Source organism: Nerophis lumbriciformis, linkage group LG22, assembly GCF_033978685.3.
Source record: "Nerophis lumbriciformis linkage group LG22, RoL_Nlum_v2.1, whole genome shotgun sequence".
NCBI classification, from domain to species: Eukaryota; Metazoa; Chordata; class Actinopteri; order Syngnathiformes; family Syngnathidae; genus Nerophis; species Nerophis lumbriciformis.
This window is the reverse complement of record NC_084569.2, coordinates 2,103,621-2,126,027: the sequence shown is the minus strand read 5'-3', so window position 1 is coordinate 2,126,027 and position 22,407 is coordinate 2,103,621. Positions and strand designations below refer to the sequence as shown.

The 22,407-nt window shown below is 45.3% G+C and overlaps 1 protein-coding gene across 4 annotated transcripts in view; it reads right to left on the bottom strand.

Annotated features, from left to right (window-relative positions):
• Window positions 1-12,592, bottom strand: part of LOC133615687 (probable ATP-dependent RNA helicase DDX17) — a 29,535-nt gene extending 16,943 nt beyond the window's left edge. The window contains exons 1-10 of one of the 4 annotated variants that reach the window (XM_061974459.2): window positions 12,060-12,592; window positions 7,558-7,717; window positions 7,393-7,489; window positions 7,179-7,312; window positions 3,357-3,422; window positions 2,291-2,432; window positions 1,991-2,151; window positions 911-1,083; window positions 729-839; window positions 583-644 (exon numbers count right to left, since the gene is read on the bottom strand). In XM_061974459.2, the coding sequence (XP_061830443.1) occupies window positions 583-644; window positions 729-839; window positions 911-1,083; window positions 1,991-2,151; window positions 2,291-2,432; window positions 3,357-3,422; window positions 7,179-7,312; window positions 7,393-7,489; window positions 7,558-7,717; window positions 12,060-12,109 (1,156 nt within the window). In that variant the 5' untranslated portion in view covers window positions 12,110-12,592. Of the gene's footprint in view, window positions 1-582; window positions 645-728; window positions 840-910; window positions 1,084-1,990; window positions 2,152-2,290; window positions 2,433-3,356; window positions 3,423-7,178; window positions 7,313-7,392; window positions 7,490-7,557; window positions 7,718-8,344; window positions 9,144-12,059 lie in introns of those variants that run through there. The other 3 variants (XM_061974457.2, XM_061974458.2, XM_072915825.1) reach the window with 3 other exon arrangements.
• Between the last annotated feature and the right edge of the window lie 9,815 nt (window positions 12,593-22,407).

Genomic DNA, 22,407 nt, shown 5'->3' with positions numbered 1-22,407 from the left:
CAGAGAACATTATCAACATGGACGAGGTTCCACTGACTTTTGATATTCCTGTGAACCGCACTGTGGATACAACGGGAGCACGTACGGTGAATATTCGCACCACAGGGAATGAGAAGTCATCCTTCACTGTGGTTCTAGCTTGCCATGCTAATGGCCAGAAACTTCCACCCATGGTGATATTCAAAAGGAAGACCTTGCCAAAAGAGACTTTTCCAGCCGGCGTCATCATAAAAGCTAACTCGAAGGGATGGATGAAGAAAAGATGAGCGAGTGGTTAAGGTAAGTTTACGCGAAGAGGCCGGGTGGCTTTTTTCACGCAGCTCCGTCCATGTTGATATACGACTCCATGCGCGCCCACATCACGCTGGTTTTTAATATATTATTAAAGTTTGACTGACCTATCTGACTGTTTTTTTGACATTCCTTTAGCGCAGTTAGATGCGGCTTATAACACGGGGCGGCTTATAGGTGGACAAAGTTTTGAAATATGCCGTTCATTGAAGGCGCGGCTTATAACCCAGGGCGGCTTATGGTGCGGAAAATACGGTATATAAACTCTAGTATTGTAACTCTTTGTTGTACCTGACAACACCCAGTCCCTCTCCGGTTGGCTTTTGTCTCCGTGAATGCACATGGCCGGCCACCTACAAGCCAAAGCAGCAACCCAGGTTGGTGGAGCGCTCTTGCTGTGTCGTTAAGAGTAACAGGTGACAGCGTCCTCAGCTCACCCATCGCGTCTCATCCTACGTGTGAGGTCATCGCATCGCTTCTTGGTCTCCGCAAAGATGATGGTCTTGTTCTCTTTTTCGGCCATGATCTCCTCCATCAGCTGGATCAGCCTGAGGGTAAGAACAGATGTAAACACACAAATACAAACAAACACCTGCCAGCTATTTGGAGAGTAGTTTACTTGCGGTCCTTTTCGCTATCCATGCACACGTCCACTATCTGGAGGATGTTGTGGTTGGCACTGAGCTCAAGGGCTCCGACGTTAATCTGCACGTAGTCTTTAAGGAAGTCTTCAGCCAGCTGGCGCACCTCTTTGGGCCAGGTGGCGCTCCACATCAGCGTCTGTCTATCCGGCTGGATATTGCACAATTAAATCTTTGAAAAGGTGGAACTAGCGGCGGGCAATACAACAATATCTATATCGCGATTAAGACGTAATCAATATCAATAAAAAAGTTTTTTTTTATTTTGTCGGAAGAAACCAAAAGTATGGAAGCAAGGTTGGTTCCATGGACAAAGACACTCGCTCTCTGGTAACCAAGCAACGCAGACAGTGATCACTGATCAGTGGGAATAACGCGTTAACAGCCAATCAGGTAACAGTATCAACTATTAGGTTTGCTTGCAGCATCTTGTTTTCTTGTGTTTAATTCTGTGCACAGAGTGAGAAGAGAAAGTCAAAATGGAGAAATTGCCGATACAGCAGGAAGTCTCCTGGACAGTATGGCAGTTTTTAGATTTTTTTTTCAAAGGCACCGTAGTCAGATCAATGTGGTATGTAAATGATGCAAGGCAAGACCGCTAACACCACACTACCTTAGCCGCGCTCACCCTTTAGAGCACAGCTGTAACTTCCTGCCACTAAACATGCAGAAAATAGTTTCTCTCTGTTTATATTTTTACACCTTGCACTATTTTCTTACACTTTATGAACCATTTCTTACATATTCCTTATTTTGGCACCTTCAATTTAAGATCTTAAGTGTGATTTTACAATTGTGTTTATATTGAGTGTTTTCCATGCTTGTGTTGACATTTCCTTTCTTCCTTGATAGCTGAGGGATTATAATCAGAGGAAGTTACAATTTAAATACCATTTTCTACAATTTGGTCCTTATTTTCTAAAAAAAAATACCAATAATTATGGATATCGACGATACAGAACACTTCAGCTATATCCCTCAGCCCTACATCAAACATGGTTTTTCTGCCTTTTACATTCACAATCCCGTTAGATAATAGAGTATATTAAAGGTCTTACCCTGATCTGGTCCACAATTTTGCGAATCTGCGGTTCAAATCCCATGTCCAGCATGCGGTCAGCCTCATCCAGAACCAAATATGTGCAGCGCTCCAGGTTGGTCTTTCCCGCCTCAAGGAAGTCAATCAGACGGCCCGGAGTGGCAATGCAGATTTCAATCCCTTAGAAGGAAGACATAGGTCCAATATATTTTTGTTGCCTGACACAAACCCAACACTTTCTGGTCAATCTTGACCCTCTGAACTAAAACAACGTACATCACTTAACAATTGAACAGTACGACAAGTCCACGGTCAGTACCTCTCTCCAGGTCTCGAATCTGGGGTCCTTTGGGAGCGCCCCCATACACACAAGTGCTTTTGATGCGAGATGATTTCCCATAGTCATGCGCCACCTGCTGGACCTGCTGCGCCAGTTCTCTCGTGGGGGCAAGGATCAAGCACTACACGGTACACAAAAATACTATGAAAACCCCGAGGGTAACATGCATTACAATTGCAGTTGAAGGCAAAACAATATGTCAATTTATTCTGTACTTCTATCAGGCTTGAACAAAATTCATTTGAAGAACTGGAATTTAAATTAAATTGGCTCCACCCCACATATGTTTCACAATTCATCCATCCATCTTCTTCCGCTTATCCGAGGTCGGGTCGCGGGGGAAGCAGCCTAAGCAGGGAAGCCCAGACTTCCCTCTCCCCAGCCACTTCGTCCAGCTCCTCCCGGGGGATCCCGAGGCGTTCCCAGGCCAGCCGGGAGACATAGTCTTCCCAACGTGTCCTGGGTCTTCCCCGCGGCCTCCTACCGGTCGGACGTGCCCTAAACACCTCCCTAGGCAGGCATTCGGGTGGCATCCTGAGCAGATGCCCGAACCACCTCATCTGGCTCCTCTCCATGTGGAGGAGCAGTCGCTTAACTTTTGAGCTCCTCCCAGATGACAGAGCTTCTCACCCTATCTCTAAGGGAGCGCCCCGCCACTCGGCGGAGGAAACTCATTTGGGCCGCTTGTACCCGTGATCTTGTCCTTTCGGTCATAACCCAAAGCTCATGACCATAGGTGAGGATGGGAACGTAGATCGACCGGTAAATTGAGAGCTTTGCCTTCCGGCTCAGCTCCTTCTTCACCACAACGGATCGATACAGCGTCCGCATTACTGAAGACGCCGCACCGGTCCGCCTGTCGATCTCACCATCCACTCTTCCTTCACTCGTGAACAAGACTCTGAGGTACTTGAACTCCTCCACTTGGGGCAAGATCTCCTCCCCAACCCGGAGATGGCACTCCACCCTTTTCCGGGTCACAATTCAAATTCATGGAATTGGACTTTGGGGTTTGAACAAGCCTGATTTTCTACAGGCTACTTACAATGGGTCCATCTCCACGCTCCAAGTAGGACTGGTGGTTGATGTGCACAATGGCAGGCAGGAGATACTGTGAAAACACAAAGAAGGGAAGAGTTACTTTAATTCCTACGAAAATAATTATACATTCTTTGTACCGTACTTTCCGGACTATCGGACGCACCGGATTATAAGGCACACTGTCGATGAGTGTGTCTATTCAGGTCTATTTTCATACAAAAGGCGCACCGGTTTATTAGGCGCATTAAAAGGGTCATATTATTATGATTTTTTTCCTAAATGTAAAAGACTTCCTTGTGGTCTCCATCAGTGGTCCCCAACATTTTTGTAACAACCCTTTTGTGTGAATGAGTGTAAATGTGGGAGGGAGGTTTTTTGTGTTTTTTATGTTGATTTAATAAAAAAATTTTTTTTTTTTTTTTTTAAATTCTTGTGTGGCCTGGGACCAATCGATCCATGGACCAGTACCGGGCCACGGCCCGGTGGTTGGGGACCACTGGTCTACATAACATGTAATGGTGGTTCTTTGCTCAAAATGTTGCATAGATGATGTTTTACACATCACCTTTAAGTCGCTTTCTGACAGTCGCTTCAGGATGCGCCGTTTATTGGGCGGGTCTTATTTACGTGCCTCCACTTGGACAGCGTCTTCTCCCCGTCATCTTTGTTGTAGCGGTGTAGCGTGCAAGGACGGGAGTGGAAGAAGTGTCAAAAGATGGAGCTAACTGTTTTAATGACATTCAGACTTTACTTCAATCAATAACGGAGCAGCGTCTCCTCATCCGTGGCTCACTAGTGCAACAACAACACAGGAAATGTGTCTCGTGAAAAACTGTCCGACGGGAACTCTCTAATAACTAAAGTTCCTTGGGTGAATAATGTAAAGTCACTACACCGGTATGTTTTAGTGCTTTCATGGTGAGTTTACTGACAGATATAAGTAAGAACTTTACACTACTTTATATTAAAAATGGCAACAGTGGAGGATGAATGTCACATAACAAGAAGATAGAGAAAAAGAAGAAGCTTATCGTCGGCTACGGTGTCGGCACGAATTACAAAGGCGGACTTGCGAAAATTTTACCGGACTTATGCAGATCCCAAATACACATCAGGAGGTACCAGAAGGTAAGAACAGTTGATTTTGCATAATATGCTCTTAGGTGCCATTTTGGGGTTTTTATATACAAATCATCATAATACTCAGATGCTGAAGCACAGTACATCTGACTACGATAGCCGTAATGCCCCGATAATCCATCAAGCGGTGCGGCTTCATAGCTTACCGAAGTCGTACTAAAACGTTTTGACAGATTTTTGAGTGCCGTGTGTAATGTTCTATATTCTCAATGGAACAATAAAGTTTTGGTGTTGTTTACTGGCATCATCTTGCAGTCCACACGTATCTCTTATGTGTGACTGGTCACACTTATCTTTACACCATGTACCAAATAAAATAGCTTCGAGGTCGGCAAGCACAACCAGAATTATTCCATACATTAGCCCATACTTGCCAACCTTGAGACCTCCGATTTCGGGGGGTGGGGAGTGCGTGGTCGGGTGGGGCGGGGGCGTGGTTGGGGGCGGGGCTAAGAGGGGAGGAGTATATTTACAGCTAGAATTCACCAAGTCAAGTATTTCATATATATATATATATATATATATATATATATATATATATAAGAAATACTTGACTTTCAGTGAATTCTAGCTATATATATATATATATTTATTTTATTATATATATATATATATATATATATATATATATATATATATATATATATATATATATATATATATATATATAAAAGAAATACTTGAATTTCAGTGTTCATTTATTTACACATATACATACACATAACACTCATCTACTCATTGTTGAGTTAAGGGTTGAATTGTCCATCCTTGTTCTATTCTCTGTCACGATTTTTCTAACCATGCTGAACACCCTTTCGCAGATACCCAGAAAGGTTTCGAGTACCATCAAAAAAACTGAATCTCTGAAGACAGTATAAAAATCTGTGTTAAAGGTGTACAAATACTGTTTGTATAATAAGCATGTTATTTTTTACAAATGAGGGTTAAGAGTTCAGTACTAAAAAAAAAAAAAAAGAATGTGGCTTAAGTACAGTTTTTTAATTGAGCTGCTGCATTTTTTGGTTGGGTTGTTTATTTATTTTAAATAACTTCTATACATTTCTAAAAGGGGAGGAATGTAATAGTGATCTATGTTTGTCTGTTGCCATCTCCTGGTGAATGTTGGCTATAGCGTACTGGGGTTACTTTTTGGTTGGCCAACGACTTACGTGGTGTTGCACACCTGACGTCACTCAGGTCCGCATGGAGCTGGAGGGGGCGTGGCTTCCAGCTCCGCCTGAATTTCGGGAGATTTTCGGGAGAAAATTTGTCCCGGGAGGTTTTCGGGAGAGGCGCTGAATTTCGGGAGTCTCCCGGAAAATCCGGGAGGGTTGGCAAGTATGCATTAGCCGCACCGGGTTATAAGGCGCACTGTCCATTTTTGAGAAAATGAAAGGATTTTAAGTGCGCCTTATAGTCCGAAAAATACGGTACCACAACAGGAGACATTTCATACCTTGCACTAGGGCTGGGCGATATATCAATATACATGATATATCGCGGGTTTGTCTCTGTGCGATATAGAAAATGACTATATGGTGATATTGGAGTATACGTTCTCACGCAGTTGCTTTTAGCTGCGGGCATTACACTACAGGCTCTTCTCACTCTTTCTTGTCGCTCCTTCTCACAGACAGACAAGCGCAGCTTCTTACACACGTCACATACCGTCACGTCATACGTCACATACGTATACGTACTCCTTGAGCAGAGAGGTAGCAGCATGGCTAAAGTTAGCTGTGATGCGAGTGGGAAGACGAGAGAAAGAAGGTGCGAATCTGGTAACAAATGAAGGAAGAATTCATTCCCAAGAAAAACAGCAGGGGGTCCATCGTCTGGCGGTGGTTTGGCTTCAAGTGGGAATATGTCGAACAGACAACCGTAATTTGTCAAGTGTGGGGCGAAAGCGTTTCTACAAAAAGTAGCATTACTGCTAATATGTAGCATCATTTGAAAAGTCACCTGAAGAGTGCTTACTCCGCATGTCAACATCTCCGTTCGGTGCCACACCATCAAAATGCCGAGGCAAACATTTCCACATCAACACCGTATGAAAATTTGAGTCAACAGAAGGAGATAACGTCCGCAGGAACCTACCACATAGCGAAGGACGAACACTATTTGACTTCCTATTATGCAGCTCATTTTTATTTGACACTTATTGAAATATCTTGTGTGACATCATGTTTTAAACTAATCGCTTGTTTTAAAATGTCTCTGACAATCTTGCACTTTCTGTTTTGAAATGACATGAATGTTTGTGCCACTGCTTAATAACTGTTTAATACACTTTTACTTGTGGTTTCCCTCTCTGCATGAAAGTTTAAAAGTAGCATATATTAATGAAGAAGAATGTTTTAATGTAGACACATAGAATCATCATACTGCTGTCATTATATGCATCAAGTGTTCATTCAAGGCTAAGGCAAAATATCCAGAGATATATGGTGTATCGCGATATGGCCTAAAAGTATCGAGATATTAAAAAAAGCCATATCGCCCAGCCCTACCTCGCACACAAATGTTATGTACAAAATATCTGCCTTCACAGAGTTCAAATGTTGCTTTAAACACTGCAATTTCACTTACCCATTTAGCTACTTTTCAATACAACTATTGCATAAGTCTATCATAGTTCATATTCACCAACACATTTTTTTGCATGAATGCTTAAAATATGTCTCACCGACAGAGTCTTTCCTGAGCCGGTCTGAGCAATGCCCACCATGTCTCTCCCACTGAGCGCGAGTGGGAATCCTTGAGCCTGAATGGCTGTTGGCTCCTTAAAATTCTGCTGCATCAGCACATCCGTCACGTATTCTACATGGAAAAGACGCCACAAAACACGGGGTGTATTTCTTGGGGTGGTGCTGGCTTTTGAGGCCTGCCCATGTGCTTACGGGGAAACTGTGCCTGATGAAAGCTGACGATGGGCTTGGGGCAGCCTGAACCTCGGACAGTTATTTCTTTCTTCCTCCTGTAGTCCTCCATGTCATACTGGGAAAAGAAAAACATTGAGTGAAGGAGGTACACTAAGTGATGCACATAATCATCACCGTGCATACCTGACTCATTCGTTGCACTTCTGGGTGCTCGGTATAAAAGTTCTTCTCAAATTTTGGAAGTGCATTCAGGTCCCACCTTTTCTTTCGTAAACGGTCCCCAGGATTTCCAAATCTTTTCAGTGGTGGAGGGTCGCCTCTGCTGGATCCAAACCGAGGGCTTCTATAACATGACGGCAAAGATTGTGTCCAGCTACAACTTTGACTACCTTTACACTGTAGGCCAGGGGTGCTCACACTTTTTCTGCAGGCGAGCTACTTTTCAATTGATCAAGTCGTGGGGATCTACCTCAATCAAATATATAATTTATATTTACTTATTTATGAAATATATGTTTTTGTTAACAAGTTAAAGGTGTTTAATGATAATGCAAGCATATTTAACACATATAGTTAATAAATTAAAGGTGTTTAATGATAATACAAGAATGTTTAATACATATAGTTAATATTGTTAATAAATTAAAGGTGTTTAATGATAATACAAGTATGTTTAATACATATAGTTAATATTGTTAACAAGTTAAAGGTGTTTAAAGATAATACAAGCATGTTTAATACATATAGTTAATATTGTTAAGAAGTTAAAGGTGTTTAATGATAATACAAGCATGTTTAACACATATACTTAATATTGTTAAGTTAAAGGTGTTTAAAGATAATGCAAGTATGTTTAACACATGTAGTTAATATTGTTAACAAGTTAAGGTGTTTAAAGATAATACAAGCATGTTTAACACATATAGATTCCTTTCTTTCATGAAGACAAGAATATAAGTTGGTGTATTACCTGATTCTGATGACTTGCATTGATTGGAATCAGACAGTGGTGCTAAAAACGTCCGCATTTTCGAATGGAGGAGAAAAAAGTCCTCCTTTCTGTCCAATACCACATGAAAGTGGTTGGTTTTTGGCATCTTATTTGTCCAGCTTCCGTACTCCTTTATATACAATTTACAAGAAATACATTGTCGGCAAACTCCGTAGCTTGCTAGCTTGTGCGCGCCAGCTTTCTGAGACTCGTTTTGTTAGCGCAACTGTGCAGTCGGTCTTTGGAGTTTTGACGACAGGTACGGCGCCAGAGTCTGTTGAAATAAAGTGTTTCTCGCCTTCCAGTCGGTAATTTTAATGAGCTGGCAGCAGCCAGCGTCATCTCAGAAGACCCTCGGGTGCCGTGAATGTCAATCAAGTGATGAAAGTGACGTCATAGTGAAGATTTATGATCGCTCATTTTTAGGACTATTTTTTTAATGCCTGGCTGGTGATCGACTGACACACCCTCCGAGATCGACCGGTAGCTCGCGATCGACGTATCGAGCACCCCTGCTGTAGGCCAAAGTGGACCAAATCGGATTTTTTTCAAAATGACATTTTTGAAATTGGCCTTTTCCACAAGGACACAAAAGAAAGCAGTCATACTCGACCCTGAGTGGCCGCCGAACAAGAAGATTAGGTACGTGACAATCAGCCGCTGACCTCTCGTAAATTCTGGACAACAAGCCGCTACATTTTTCCTCCACTTTGAACCTTGTGGCTTATAAAACGAGAGTGGAAATTGTACAGTAAGTGTTTGTTTTATTATGGTTAGTTTGTATGTTTAGCACCTAGCACGGAAATTCGTGACTCTGCCAGGAAAATCGGGAGGGTTGGCAAATATGCTTGGAAGGAGGAAGGGGATGGGTTTAGAGGGAGTGGGGGAGAATCAAGGAACACAACAAATAAGCGGTGTTAGGTCATTTTAACGTGAAAGAAATTATATTGATATTGCGATATTTTCTTAATCCATATCTTGTTTTAAAATATATCGATATATCGCCCTGGCCTAGCACATACAGGTAAAAGCCAGTAAATTAGAATATTTTGAAAAACTTGATTTATTTCAGTAATTGCATTCAAAAGGTGTAACTTGTACATTATATTTATTCATTGCACACAGACTGATGCATTCAAATGTTTATTTCATTTAATTTTGATGATTTGAAGTGGCAACAAATGAAAATCCAAAATTCCGTGTGTCACAAAATTAGAATATTACTTAAGGCTAATACAAAAAAGGGATTTTTAGAAATGTTGGCCAACTGAAAAGTATGAAAATGAAAAATATGAGCATGTACAATACTCAATACTTGGTTGGAGCTCCTTTTGCCTCAATTACTGCGTTAATGCGGCGTGGCATGGAGTCGATGAGTTTCTGGCACTGCTCAGGTGTTATGAGAGCCCAGGTTGCTCTGATAGTGGCCTTCAACTCTTCTGCGTTTTTGGGTCTGGCATTCTGCATCTTCCTTTTCACAATACCCCACAGATTTTCTATGGGGCTAAGGTCAGGGGAGTTGGCGGGCCAATTTAGAACAGAAATACCATGGTCCGTAAACCAGGCACGGGTAGATTTTGCGATGTGTGCAGGCGCCAAGTCCTGTTGGAACTTGAAATCTCCATCTCCATAGAGCAGGTCAGCAGCAGGAAGCATGAAGTGCTCTAAAACTTGCTGGTAGACGGCTGCGTTGACCCTGGATCTCAGGAAACAGAGTGGACCGACACCAGCAGATGACATGGCACCCCAAACCATCACCCAACCATGCAAATTTTGCATTTCCTTTGGAAATCGAGGTCCCAAAGTCTGGAGGAAGACAGGAGAGGCACAGGATCCACGTTGCCTGAAGTCTAGTGTAAAGTTTCCACCATCAGTGATGGTTTGGGGTGCCATGTCATCTGCTGGTGTCGGTCCACTCTGTTTCCTGAGATCCAGGGTCAACGCAGCCGTCTACCAGCAAGTTTTAGAGCACTTCATGCTTCCTGCTGCTGACCTGCTCTATGGAGATGGAGATTTCAAGTTCCAACAGGACTTGGCACCTGCACACAGCGCAAAATCTACCCGTGCCTGGTTTACGGACCATGGTATTTCTGTTCTAAATTGGCCCGCCAACTCCCCTGACCTTAGCCCCATAGAAAATCTGTGGGTTATTGTGAAAAGGAAGATGCAGAATGCCAGACCCAAAAACGCAGAAGAGTTGAAGGCCACTATCAGAGCAACCTGGGCTCTCATAACACCTGAGCAGTGCCAGAAACTCATCGACTCCATGCCACGCCGCATTAACGCAGTAATTGAGGCAAAAGGAGCTCCAACCAAGTATTGAGTATTGTACATGCTCATATTTTTCATTTTCATACTTTTCAGTTGGCCAACATTTCTAAAAATCCCTTTTTTGTATTAGCCTTAAGTAATATTCTAATTTTGTGACACACGGAATTTTGGATTTTCATTTGTTGCCACTTCAAATCATCAAAATTAAATGAAATAAACATTTGAATGCATCAGTCTGTGTGCAATGAATAAATATAATGTACAAGTTACACCTTTTGAATGCAATTACTGAAATAAATCAAGTTTTTCAAAATATTCTAATTTACTGGCTTTTACCTGTATATAACACATTGTATTGTTCATTTACCTAGCAGAAGCATTTAGTCAAACATGTATTGTGATTCATCGTCTTTTGCAACCGCCATAGACGCATACTTGCCAACCTTGAGACCTCCGATTTCGGGAGGTGGGGGCGTGGTCGGGGGTGGGGCAGGGCGTGGTTAAGAGGGGAGGAGTATATTGACAGCTAGAATTCACCAAGTCAAGTATTTCATACATATATATTTATAGATATCCTGAAAATATGCAAACAAAACTGTGTTTAGATAATTGATACTTCAAACTTGCATACATAAATCTTAAGGAATATAACATAACTTGGCTTCTGAGAGCTTCAAAATGTAATGAATGAAATGCTAAAGTTGTTGCTAAACAAGCAATTATTTTAATAATTAAATACGGTCATTTTAAATGAATTATTATGATAATTTAAAATTAATTATTTCAAATATGTTTATTTTAATGTATAATTCTAATGCCTGGATGTAATAAGGAGTCAGAAAAAATACAAATAAAAATACAATTAATTTTGATGTTTTTAGCAAAATATAGTAAAAATGTATTTAGTTGGTTTTTTTTAAATTAATAAATATATTTATTTTTAGGTAAGATAAACATAATAATACAATTTATCTCTAGTCTGGATGATTTAGTTCTTGTCACCCTGTTGTCCTCTCGTCATGAAAAAAGGCTGTCCTCACTCAGGTCCGCATGGAGTTGGAGGGGGCGTGGCCTCCAGCTCCGGCTGAAAATCGGGTTATTTTCGGGAGGTTTTAGGGAGAGGCGCTGAATTTCGGGAGTCTCCCGAAAATTCGGGAGGGTTGGCAAGTATGCATAGACGCCACATTAGGACGCAGCTGTGTGTAATTACACATGTGACCAGCAGGTTGAAGCCTTGTGCCCAAACATGTATTGAAGCTTCGACAAATTCTCCAACCAAGTGGTTCAATGTCTCATGAGGCTTCATCTGACCATCACAAGTTTTTGTAAAAAAATACATTCTACACACACACACACTTACTACAGTATAAACAAACAAAAGACATACAGTTAGCATCCGTGCTAACATGCTATGTTTCCTTACCCTCTGTCGCGACCACGGTCTCTGTCTCTGTCTCCATAAGAACCTCGCATTTTGAAGAATCCCGCGTTCTTTCGAAGATTTAAGACGTTATCTTAAATGTTTTTATCTTCTTTCGGCTTCCGGTGTCAGGCCTTCTGCGAGCTTCACGCCACAACCACAAATAAGACGAACTACACCACAACCTTCTCCCACGCGCCGTTCAAATATGTCACGTTAGTTGTGTAAACTTTGTTCCAGATTCTTTGCAAATCGTCAACCTGTCGTGTGTTTACATGTAAAGACGTGTAATGTGCAATTTAACTCATATACATCCGTACAGGTAGTTAGCTATGTTATTAGCTTAGCTTTCGGAGGAGCAGAAGTCGCTTTGATTGGTTGGTTGTATATTGGTCCCGCCCCCCGAATATGATTGACACTTCCTACGACCACCTCGATAACAAATGTGAAATATTAGTTTGAGATGTTGTGCAGCTGTGTTGGAACCTTTTCGAAACACATGGCTATGAAAAGTATTGAAATACAGAAGGACAGAGAAAAAAAAGCTTCAAAACACAGCATCTTCGATCCAAATATGGATTGATACCGAGGGTCGATACTAGCGTAATGACATCGACATTTCCAGATGTCGTCTGTTAATTTTCTCATATATTTTTGCTGTTTTGTTCATATTGTTACATTGCTGTGTTTACTAACAATATGGAGGTCAGATTTGATGTCTGTTACGAAAGTGTTTTTTTTTAAACGGAATTTATGTAACCAGATGTTTTCCGTTTTGAGTTTTGTGATCTGCATTGTTTTTTTTTTTTACATCAAATTATGCTGACAATTTTATTGAAGAAAAAATTGTGAGCGAAATATGTTTAAAAATGTATTTTGTAAAAATACAGCATTTTAAAATTCAGTGCGTCCAAAAAAATTGTGAATAAAATATAAGTGTAAAATTAGTCAGTGAAGAAATATATTTTGATCAATACTTCCTTGGATGGAACCGATGACGATTCAGGTGTTGCAGGGGCGTCCAAAGGCGGCTCGTTATGTGGATATGTTGCGTCATCGTCCATCATGTGTGTCAATGGTCATGTTGCGTCACCGTCCATCATGTGTGTCAATGGTCATGTTGCGTCACCGTCCATCATGTGTGTCAATGGTCATGTTGCGTCATCGTCCATCGTGTCTGTCAATCGTCATGTTGCGTCACCGTCCATCATGTGTGTCAATCGTCATGATGCGTCATCGTCCATCGTGTGTCAATCGTCATGTTGCGTCACCGTCCATCGGTGTGTCAATCGTCATGTTGCGTCACCGTCCATCATGTGTCAATCATGTTGCGTCACCATCCATCATGTGTGTCAATCGTCATGTTGCGTCACCGTCCATCATGTGTCAATCATGTTGCGTCACCATCCATCATGTGTGTCAATCGTCATGTTGCGTCACCGTCCATCGTGTGTGTCAATCGTCATGTTGCGTCACCGTCCATCGTGTGTGTCAATCGTCATGTTGCGTCACCGTCCATCGTGTGTGTCAATCGTCATGTTGCGTCACCGTCCATCGTCTGTGTCAATGGTCATGTTGCGTCACCGTCCATCATGTGTGTCAATCGTCATGTTGCGTCACCGTCCATCGTGTGTGTCAATCGTCATGTTGCGTCACCGTCCATCGTCTGTGTCAATCGTCATGTTGCGTCACCATCCATCGTGTGTGTCAATCGTCATGTTGCGTCACCGTCCATCGTGTGTGTCAATCGTCATGTTGCGTCACCGTCCATCGTGTGTCAATCGTCATGTTGCGTCACCGTCCATCATGTGTGTCAATCGTCATGTTGCGTCACCGTCCATCGTGTGTGTCAATCATCATGTTGCGTCACCGTCCATCGTGTCTGTCAATCGTCATGTTGCGTCACCGTCCATCATGTGTGTCAATCATCATGTTGCGTCACCGTCCATCGTGTGTGTCAATAGTCATGTTGCGTCATCGTCCATCGTGTGTCAATGGTCATGCTGCGTCACCGTCCATCGTGTGTGTCAATCGTCATGTTGCGTCATCGTCCATCATGTGTGTCAATCATCATGTTGCGTCACCGTCCATCGTGTGTCAATCGTCATGTTGCGTCACCGTCCATCGTGTGTGTCAATCGTCATGTTGCGTCATCGTCCATCATGTGTGTCAATCATCATGTTGCGTCACCGTCCATCGTGTGTCAATCGTCATGTTGCGTCACCGTCCATCGTGTGTGTCAATCGTCACATTGCGTCACCGTCCATCGTGTGTGATAATCGTCATGTTGCGTCGCCGTCCATCGTGTGTGTCAATGGTCATGTTGCGTCGCCGTCCATCGTGTGTTAATCGTCATGTTGCGTCATCGTCCATCGTGTGTCAATGGTCATGCTGCGTCACCGTCCATCGTGTGTGTCAATCGTCATGTTGCGTCATCGTCCATCATGTGTGTCAATCATCATGTTGCGTCACCGTCCATCGTGTGTCAATCGTCATGTTGCGTCACCGTCCATCGTGTGTGTCAATCGTCATGTTGCGTCATCGTCCATCATGTGTGTCAATCATCATGTTGCGTCACCGTCCATCGTGTGTCAATCGTCATGTTGCGTCACCGTCCATCGTGTGTGTCAATCGTCACATTGCGTCACCGTCCATCGTGTGTGATAATCGTCATGTTGCGTCGCCGTCCATCGTGTGTGTCAATGGTCATGTTGCGTCGCCGTCCATCGTGTGTTAATCGTCATGTTGCGTCACCGTCCATCGTGTGTGTCAATTATCATGTTGCGTCACCGTCCATCGTGTGTGTCAATGGTCATGTCGCGTCACCGTCCATCGTGTGTCAATCGTCATGTTGCGTCACCGTCAATCGTCATGTTGCGTCACCATCCATCGTGTGTGTCAATCGTCATGTTGCGTCACCATCCATCGTGTGTGTCAATCGTCATGTTGCGTCACCGTCCATCGTGTGTCAATCGTCATGTTGCGTCACCGTCCATCGTGTGTGTCAATCATCATGTTGCGTCACCGTCCATCGTGTGTGTCAATCATCATGTTGCGTCACCGTCCATCGTGTGTGTCAATCATGTTGCGTCATCGTCCATCGTGTGTGTCAATCGTCATGTTGCGTCACCGTCCATCGTGTGTGTCAATCGTCATGTTGCGTCACAGTCCATCGTGTCTGTCAATCGTCATGTTGCGTCACCGTCCATCGTGTGTGTCAATCGTCATGTTGCGTCACCGTCCATCGTGTGTGTCAATCGTCATGTTGCGTCACAGTCCATCGTGTCTGTCAATCGTCATGTTGCGTCACCGTCCATCGTGTCTGTCAATCGTCATGTTGCGTCACCGTCCATCGTCTGTGTCAATCGTCATGTTGCATCACCGTCCATCGTGTCTGTCAATGGTCATGTTGCGTCATCGTCCATAGTCTGTGTCAATGGTCATGTTGCGTCACCGTCCATCGTGTGTGTCAATGGTCATGTTGCGTCACCGTCCATCGTGTGTGTCAATCGTCATGTTGCGTCATCGTCCATCGTCTGTGTCAATGGTCATGCTGCGTCACCGTCCATCGTGTGTGTCAATCGTCATGTTGCGTCACCATCCTTTGTGTCTGTCAATCGTCATGTTGCGTCATCGTCCATTGTGTCTGTCAATCGTCATGTTGCGTCATCGTCCATTGTGTCTGTCAATGGTCATGTTGCGTCACCGTCCATCGTCTGTGTCAATGGTCATGTTGCGTCACCGTCCATCGTCTGTGTCAATGGTCATGCTGCGTCACCGTCCATCGTGTGTGTCAATCGTCATGTTGCGTCACCATCCTTTGTGTCTGTCAATCGTCATGTTGCGTCATCGTCCATTGTGTCTGTCAATCGTCATGTTGCGTCACAGTCCATCGTGTCTGTCAATCGTCATGTTGCGTCATCGTCCATCGTGTGTGTCAATCGTCATGTTGCGTCACCGTCCATCGTGTGTGTCAATCGTCATGTTGCGTCACCGTCCATCGTCTGTGTCAATCGTCATGTTGCATCACCGTCCATCGTGTCTGTCAATGGTCATGTTGCGTCATCGTCCATAGTCTGTGTCAATGGTCATGTTGCGTCACCGTCCATCGTGTGTGTCAATGGTCATGTTGCGTCACCGTCCATCGTGTGTGTCAATCGTCATGTTGCGTCATCGTCCATCGTCTGTGTCAATGGTCATGCTGCGTCACCGTCCATCGTGTGTGTCAATCGTCATGTTGCGTCACCATCCTTTGTGTCTGTCAATCGTCATGTTGCGTCATCGTCCATTGTGTCTGTCAATCGTCATGTTGCGTCATCGTCCATTGTGTCTGTCAATGGTCATGTTGCGTCACCGTCCATCGTCTGTGTCAATGGTCATGTTGCGTCACCGTCCATCGTCTGTGTCAATGGTCATGCTGCGTCACCGTCCATCGTGTGTGTCAATCGTCATGTTGCGTCACCATCCTTTGTGTCTGTCAATCGTCATGTTGCGTCATCGTCCATTGTGTCTGTCAATCGTCATGTTGCGTCACAGTCCATCGTGTCTGTCAATCGTCATGTTGCGTCATCGTCCATCGTGTGTGTCAATCGTCATGTTGCGTCACCGTCCATCGTGTGTGTCAATCGTCATGTTGCGTCACAGTCCATCGTGTCTGTCAATCGTCATGTTGCGTCACCGTCCATCGTGTGTGTCAATCGTCATGTTGCGTCACCGTCCATCGTCTGTGTCAATCGTCATGTTGCGTCACCGTCCATCGTGTCTGTCAATCGTCATGTTGTGTCACCGTCCATCGTGTCTGTCAATCGTCATGTTGCGTCACTGTCCATCGTCTGTGTCAATCGTCATGTTGCATCACCGTCCATCGTGTCTGTCAATGGTCATGTTGCGTCATCGTCCATAGTCTGTGTCAATGGTCATGTTGCGTCACCGTCCATCGTGTGTGTCAATGGTCATGTTGCGTCACCGTCCATCGTGTGTGTCAATCGTCATGTTGCGTCATCGTCCATCGTCTGTGTCAATGGTCATGCTGCGTCACCGTCCATCGTGTGTGTCAATCGTCATGTTGCGTCACCATCCTTTGTGTCTGTCAATCGTCATGTTGCGTCATCGTCCATTGTGTCTGTCAATCGTCATGTTGCGTCATCGTCCATTGTGTCTGTCAATGGTCATGTTGCGTCACCGTCCATCGTCTGTGTCAATGGTCATGTTGCGTCACCGTCCATCGTGTGTGTCAATCGTCATGTTGCGTCATCGTCCATCGTGTCGGTCAATGGTCATGTTGCGTCACCGTCCATCGTGTCTGTCAATCGTCATGTTGCGTCACCGTCCATCGTGTGTGTCAATCGTCATGTTGCGTCACCGTCCATCGTGTCTGTCAATCGTCATGTTGCGTCACTGTCCATCGTCTGTGTCAATCGTCATGTTGTGTCACCGTCCATCGTGTCTGTCAATCGTCATGTTGCGTCACTGTCCATCGTCTGTGTCAATCGTCATGTTGCATCACCGTCCATCGTGTCTGTCAATGGTCATGTTGCGTCATCGTCCATAGTCTGTGTCAATGGTCATGTTGCGTCACCGTCCATCGTGTGTGTCAATCGTCATGTTGCGTCACCGTCCATCGTGTGTGTCAATGGTCATGTTGCGTCACCGTTCATCGTGTGTGTCAATGGTCATGTTGCGTCACCGTTCATCGTATGTGTCAATCGTCATGTTGCGTCACCGTCCATCGTGTGTGTCAATCGTCATGTTGCGTCACCATCCTTTGTGTCTGTCAATCGTCATGTTGCGTCATCGTCCATTGTGTCTGTCAATCGTCATGTTGCGTCATCGTCCATTGTGTCTGTCAATGGTCATGTTGCGTCACCGTCCATCGTCTGTGTCAATGGTCATGTTGCGTCACCGTCCATCGTCTGTGTCAATGGTCATGCTGCGTCACCGTCCATCGTGTGTGTCAATCGTCATGTTGCGTCACCATCCTTTGTGTCTGTCAATCGTCATGTTGCGTCATCGTCCATTGTGTCTGTCAATCGTCATGTTGCGTCACAGTCCATCGTGTCTGTCAATCGTCATGTTGCGTCATCGTCCATCGTGTGTGTCAATCGTCATGTTGCGTCACCGTCCATCGTGTGTGTCAATCGTCATGTTGCGTCACAGTCCATCGTGTCTGTCAATCGTCATGTTGCGTCACCGTCCATCGTGTGTGTCAATCGTCATGTTGCGTCACCGTCCATCGTCTGTGTCAATCGTCATGTTGAGTCACCGTCCATCGTGTCTGTCAATCGTCATGTTGTGTCACCGTCCATCGTGTCTGTCAATCGTCATGTTGCGTCACCGTCCATCGTCTGTGTCAATCGTCATGTTGCGTCACCATCCATCGTGTGTGTCAATCGTCATGTTGCGTCACCGTCCATCGTGTGTGTCAATCGTCATGTTGCGTCACCGTCCATCGTGTGTCAATCGTCATGTTGCGTCACCGTCCATCATGTGTGTCAATCGTCATGTTGCGTCACCGTCCATCGTGTGTGTCAATCATCATGTTGCGTCACCGTCCATCGTGTCTGTCAATCGTCATGTTGCGTCACCGTCCATCATGTGTGTCAATCATCATGTTGCGTCACCGTCCATCGTGTGTGTCAATAGTCATGTTGCGTCATCGTCCATCGTGTGTCAATGGTCATGCTGCGTCACCGTCCATCGTGTGTGTCAATCGTCATGTTGCGTCATCGTCCATCATGTGTGTCAATCATCATGTTGCGTCACCGTCCATCGTGTGTCAATCGTCATGTTGCGTCACCGTCCATCGTGTGTGTCAATCGTCATGTTGCGTCATCGTCCATCATGTGTGTCAATCATCATGTTGCGTCACCGTCCATCGTGTGTCAATCGTCATGTTGCGTCACCGTCCATCGTGTGTGTCAATCGTCACATTGCGTCACCGTCCATCGTGTGTGATAATCGTCATGTTGCGTCGCCGTCCATCGTGTGTGTCAATGGTCATGTTGCGTCGCCGTCCATCGTGTGTTAATCGTCATGTTGCGTCATCGTCCATCGTGTGTCAATGGTCATGCTGCGTCACCGTCCATCGTGTGTGTCAATCGTCATGTTGCGTCATCGTCCATCATGTGTGTCAATCATCATGTTGCGTCACCGTCCATCGTGTGTCAATCGTCATGTTGCGTCACCGTCCATCGTGTGTGTCAATCGTCATGTTGCGTCATCGTCCATCATGTGTGTCAATCATCATGTTGCGTCACCGTCCATCGTGTGTCAATCGTCATGTTGCGTCACCGTCCATCGTGTGTGTCAATCGTCACATTGCGTCACCGTCCATCGTGTGTGATAATCGTCATGTTGCGTCGCCGTCCATCGTGTGTGTCAATGGTCATGTTGCGTCGCCGTCCATCGTGTGTTAATCGTCATGTTGCGTCACCGTCCATCGTGTGTGTCAATTATCATGTTGCGTCACCGTCCATCGTGTGTGTCAATGGTCATGTCGCGTCACCGTCCATCGTGTGTCAATCGTCATGTTGCGTCACCGTCAATCGTCATGTTGCGTCACCATCCATCGTGTGTGTCAATCGTCATGTTGCGTCACCATCCATCGTGTGTGTCAATCGTCATGTTGCGTCACCGTCCATCGTGTGTCAATCGTCATGTTGCGTCACCGTCCATCGTGTGTGTCAATCATCATGTTGCGTCACCGTCCATCGTGTGTGTCAATCATCATGTTGCGTCACCGTCCATCGTGTGTGTCAATCATGTTGCGTCATCGTCCATCGTGTGTGTCAATCGTCATGTTGCGTCACCGTCCATCGTGTGTGTCAATCGTCATGTTGCGTCACAGTCCATCGTGTCTGTCAATCGTCATGTTGCGTCACCGTCCATCGTGTGTGTCAATCGTCATGTTGCGTCACCGTCCATCGTGTGTGTCAATCGTCATGTTGCGTCACAGTCCATCGTGTCTGTCAATCGTCATGTTGCGTCACCGTCCATCGTGTCTGTCAATCGTCATGTTGCGTCACCGTCCATCGTCTGTGTCAATCGTCATGTTGCATCACCGTCCATCGTGTCTGTCAATGGTCATGTTGCGTCATCGTCCATAGTCTGTGTCAATGGTCATGTTGCGTCACCGTCCATCGTGTGTGTCAATGGTCATGTTGCGTCACCGTCCATCGTGTGTGTCAATCGTCATGTTGCGTCATCGTCCATCGTCTGTGTCAATGGTCATGCTGCGTCACCGTCCATCGTGTGTGTCAATCGTCATGTTGCGTCACCATCCTTTGTGTCTGTCAATCGTCATGTTGCGTCATCGTCCATTGTGTCTGTCAATCGTCATGTTGCGTCATCGTCCATTGTGTCTGTCAATGGTCATGTTGCGTCACCGTCCATCGTCTGTGTCAATGGTCATGTTGCGTCACCGTCCATCGTCTGTGTCAATGGTCATGCTGCGTCACCGTCCATCGTGTGTGTCAATCGTCATGTTGCGTCACCATCCTTTGTGTCTGTCAATCGTCATGTTGCGTCATCGTCCATTGTGTCTGTCAATCGTCATGTTGCGTCACAGTCCATCGTGTCTGTCAATCGTCATGTTGCGTCATCGTCCATCGTGTGTGTCAATCGTCATGTTGCGTCACCGTCCATCGTGTGTGTCAATCGTCATGTTGCGTCACCGTCCATCGTCTGTGTCAATCGTCATGTTGCGTCACCGTCCATCGTGTCTGTCAATGGTCATGTTGCGTCATCGTCCATAGTCTGTGTCAATGGTCATGTTGCGTCACCGTCCATCGTGTGTGTCAATGGTCATGTTGCGTCACCGTCCATCGTGTGTGTCAATCGTCATGTTGCGTCATCGTCCATCGTCTGTGTCAATGGTCATGCTGCGTCACCGTCCATCGTGTGTGTCAATCGTCATGTTGCGTCACCATCCTTTGTGTCTGTCAATCGTCATGTTGCGTCATCGTCCATTGTGTCTGTCAATCGTCATGTTGCGTCATCGTCCATTGTGTCTGTCAATGGTCATGTTGCGTCACCGTCCATCGTCTGTGTCAATGGTCATGTTGCGTCACCGTCCATCGTCTGTGTCAATGGTCATGCTGCGTCACCGTCCATCGTGTGTGTCAATCGTCATGTTGCGTCACCATCCTTTGTGTCTGTCAATCGTCATGTTGCGTCATCGTCCATTGTGTCTGTCAATCGTCATGTTGCGTCACAGTCCATCGTGTCTGTCAATCGTCATGTTGCGTCATCGTCCATCGTGTGTGTCAATCGTCATGTTGCGTCACCGTCCATCGTGTGTGTCAATCGTCATGTTGCGTCACAGTCCATCGTGTCTGTCAATCGTCATGTTGCGTCACCGTCCATCGTGTGTGTCAATCGTCATGTTGCGTCACCGTCCATCGTCTGTGTCAATCGTCATGTTGCGTCACCGTCCATCGTGTCTGTCAATCGTCATGTTGTGTCACCGTCCATCGTGTCTGTCAATCGTCATGTTGCGTCACTGTCCATCGTCTGTGTCAATCGTCATGTTGCATCACCGTCCATCGTGTCTGTCAATGGTCATGTTGCGTCATCGTCCATAGTCTGTGTCAATGGTCATGTTGCGTCACCGTCCATCGTGTGTGTCAATGGTCATGTTGCGTCACCGTCCATCGTGTGTGTCAATCGTCATGTTGCGTCATCGTCCATCGTCTGTGTCAATGGTCATGCTGCGTCACCGTCCATCGTGTGTGTCAATCGTCATGTTGCGTCACCATCCTTTGTGTCTGTCAATCGTCATGTTGCGTCATCGTCCATTGTGTCTGTCAATCGTCATGTTGCGTCATCGTCCATTGTGTCTGTCAATGGTCATGTTGCGTCACCGTCCATCGTCTGTGTCAATGGTCATGTTGCGTCACCGTCCATCGTGTGTGTCAATCGTCATGTTGCGTCATCGTCCATCGTGTCGGTCAATGGTCATGTTGCGTCACCGTCCATCGTGTCTGTCAATCGTCATGTTGCGTCACCGTCCATCGTGTGTGTCAATCGTCATGTTGCGTCACCGTCCATCGTGTCTGTCAATCGTCATGTTGCGTCACTGTCCATCGTCTGTGTCAATCGTCATGTTGTGTCACCGTCCATCGTGTCTGTCAATCGTCATGTTGCGTCACTGTCCATCGTCTGTGTCAATCGTCATGTTGCATCACCGTCCATCGTGTCTGTCAATGGTCATGTTGCGTCATCGTCCATAGTCTGTGTCAATGGTCATGTTGCGTCACCGTCCATCGTGTGTGTCAATCGTCATGTTGCGTCACCGTCCATCGTGTGTGTCAATGGTCATGTTGCGTCACCGTTCATCGTGTGTGTCAATGGT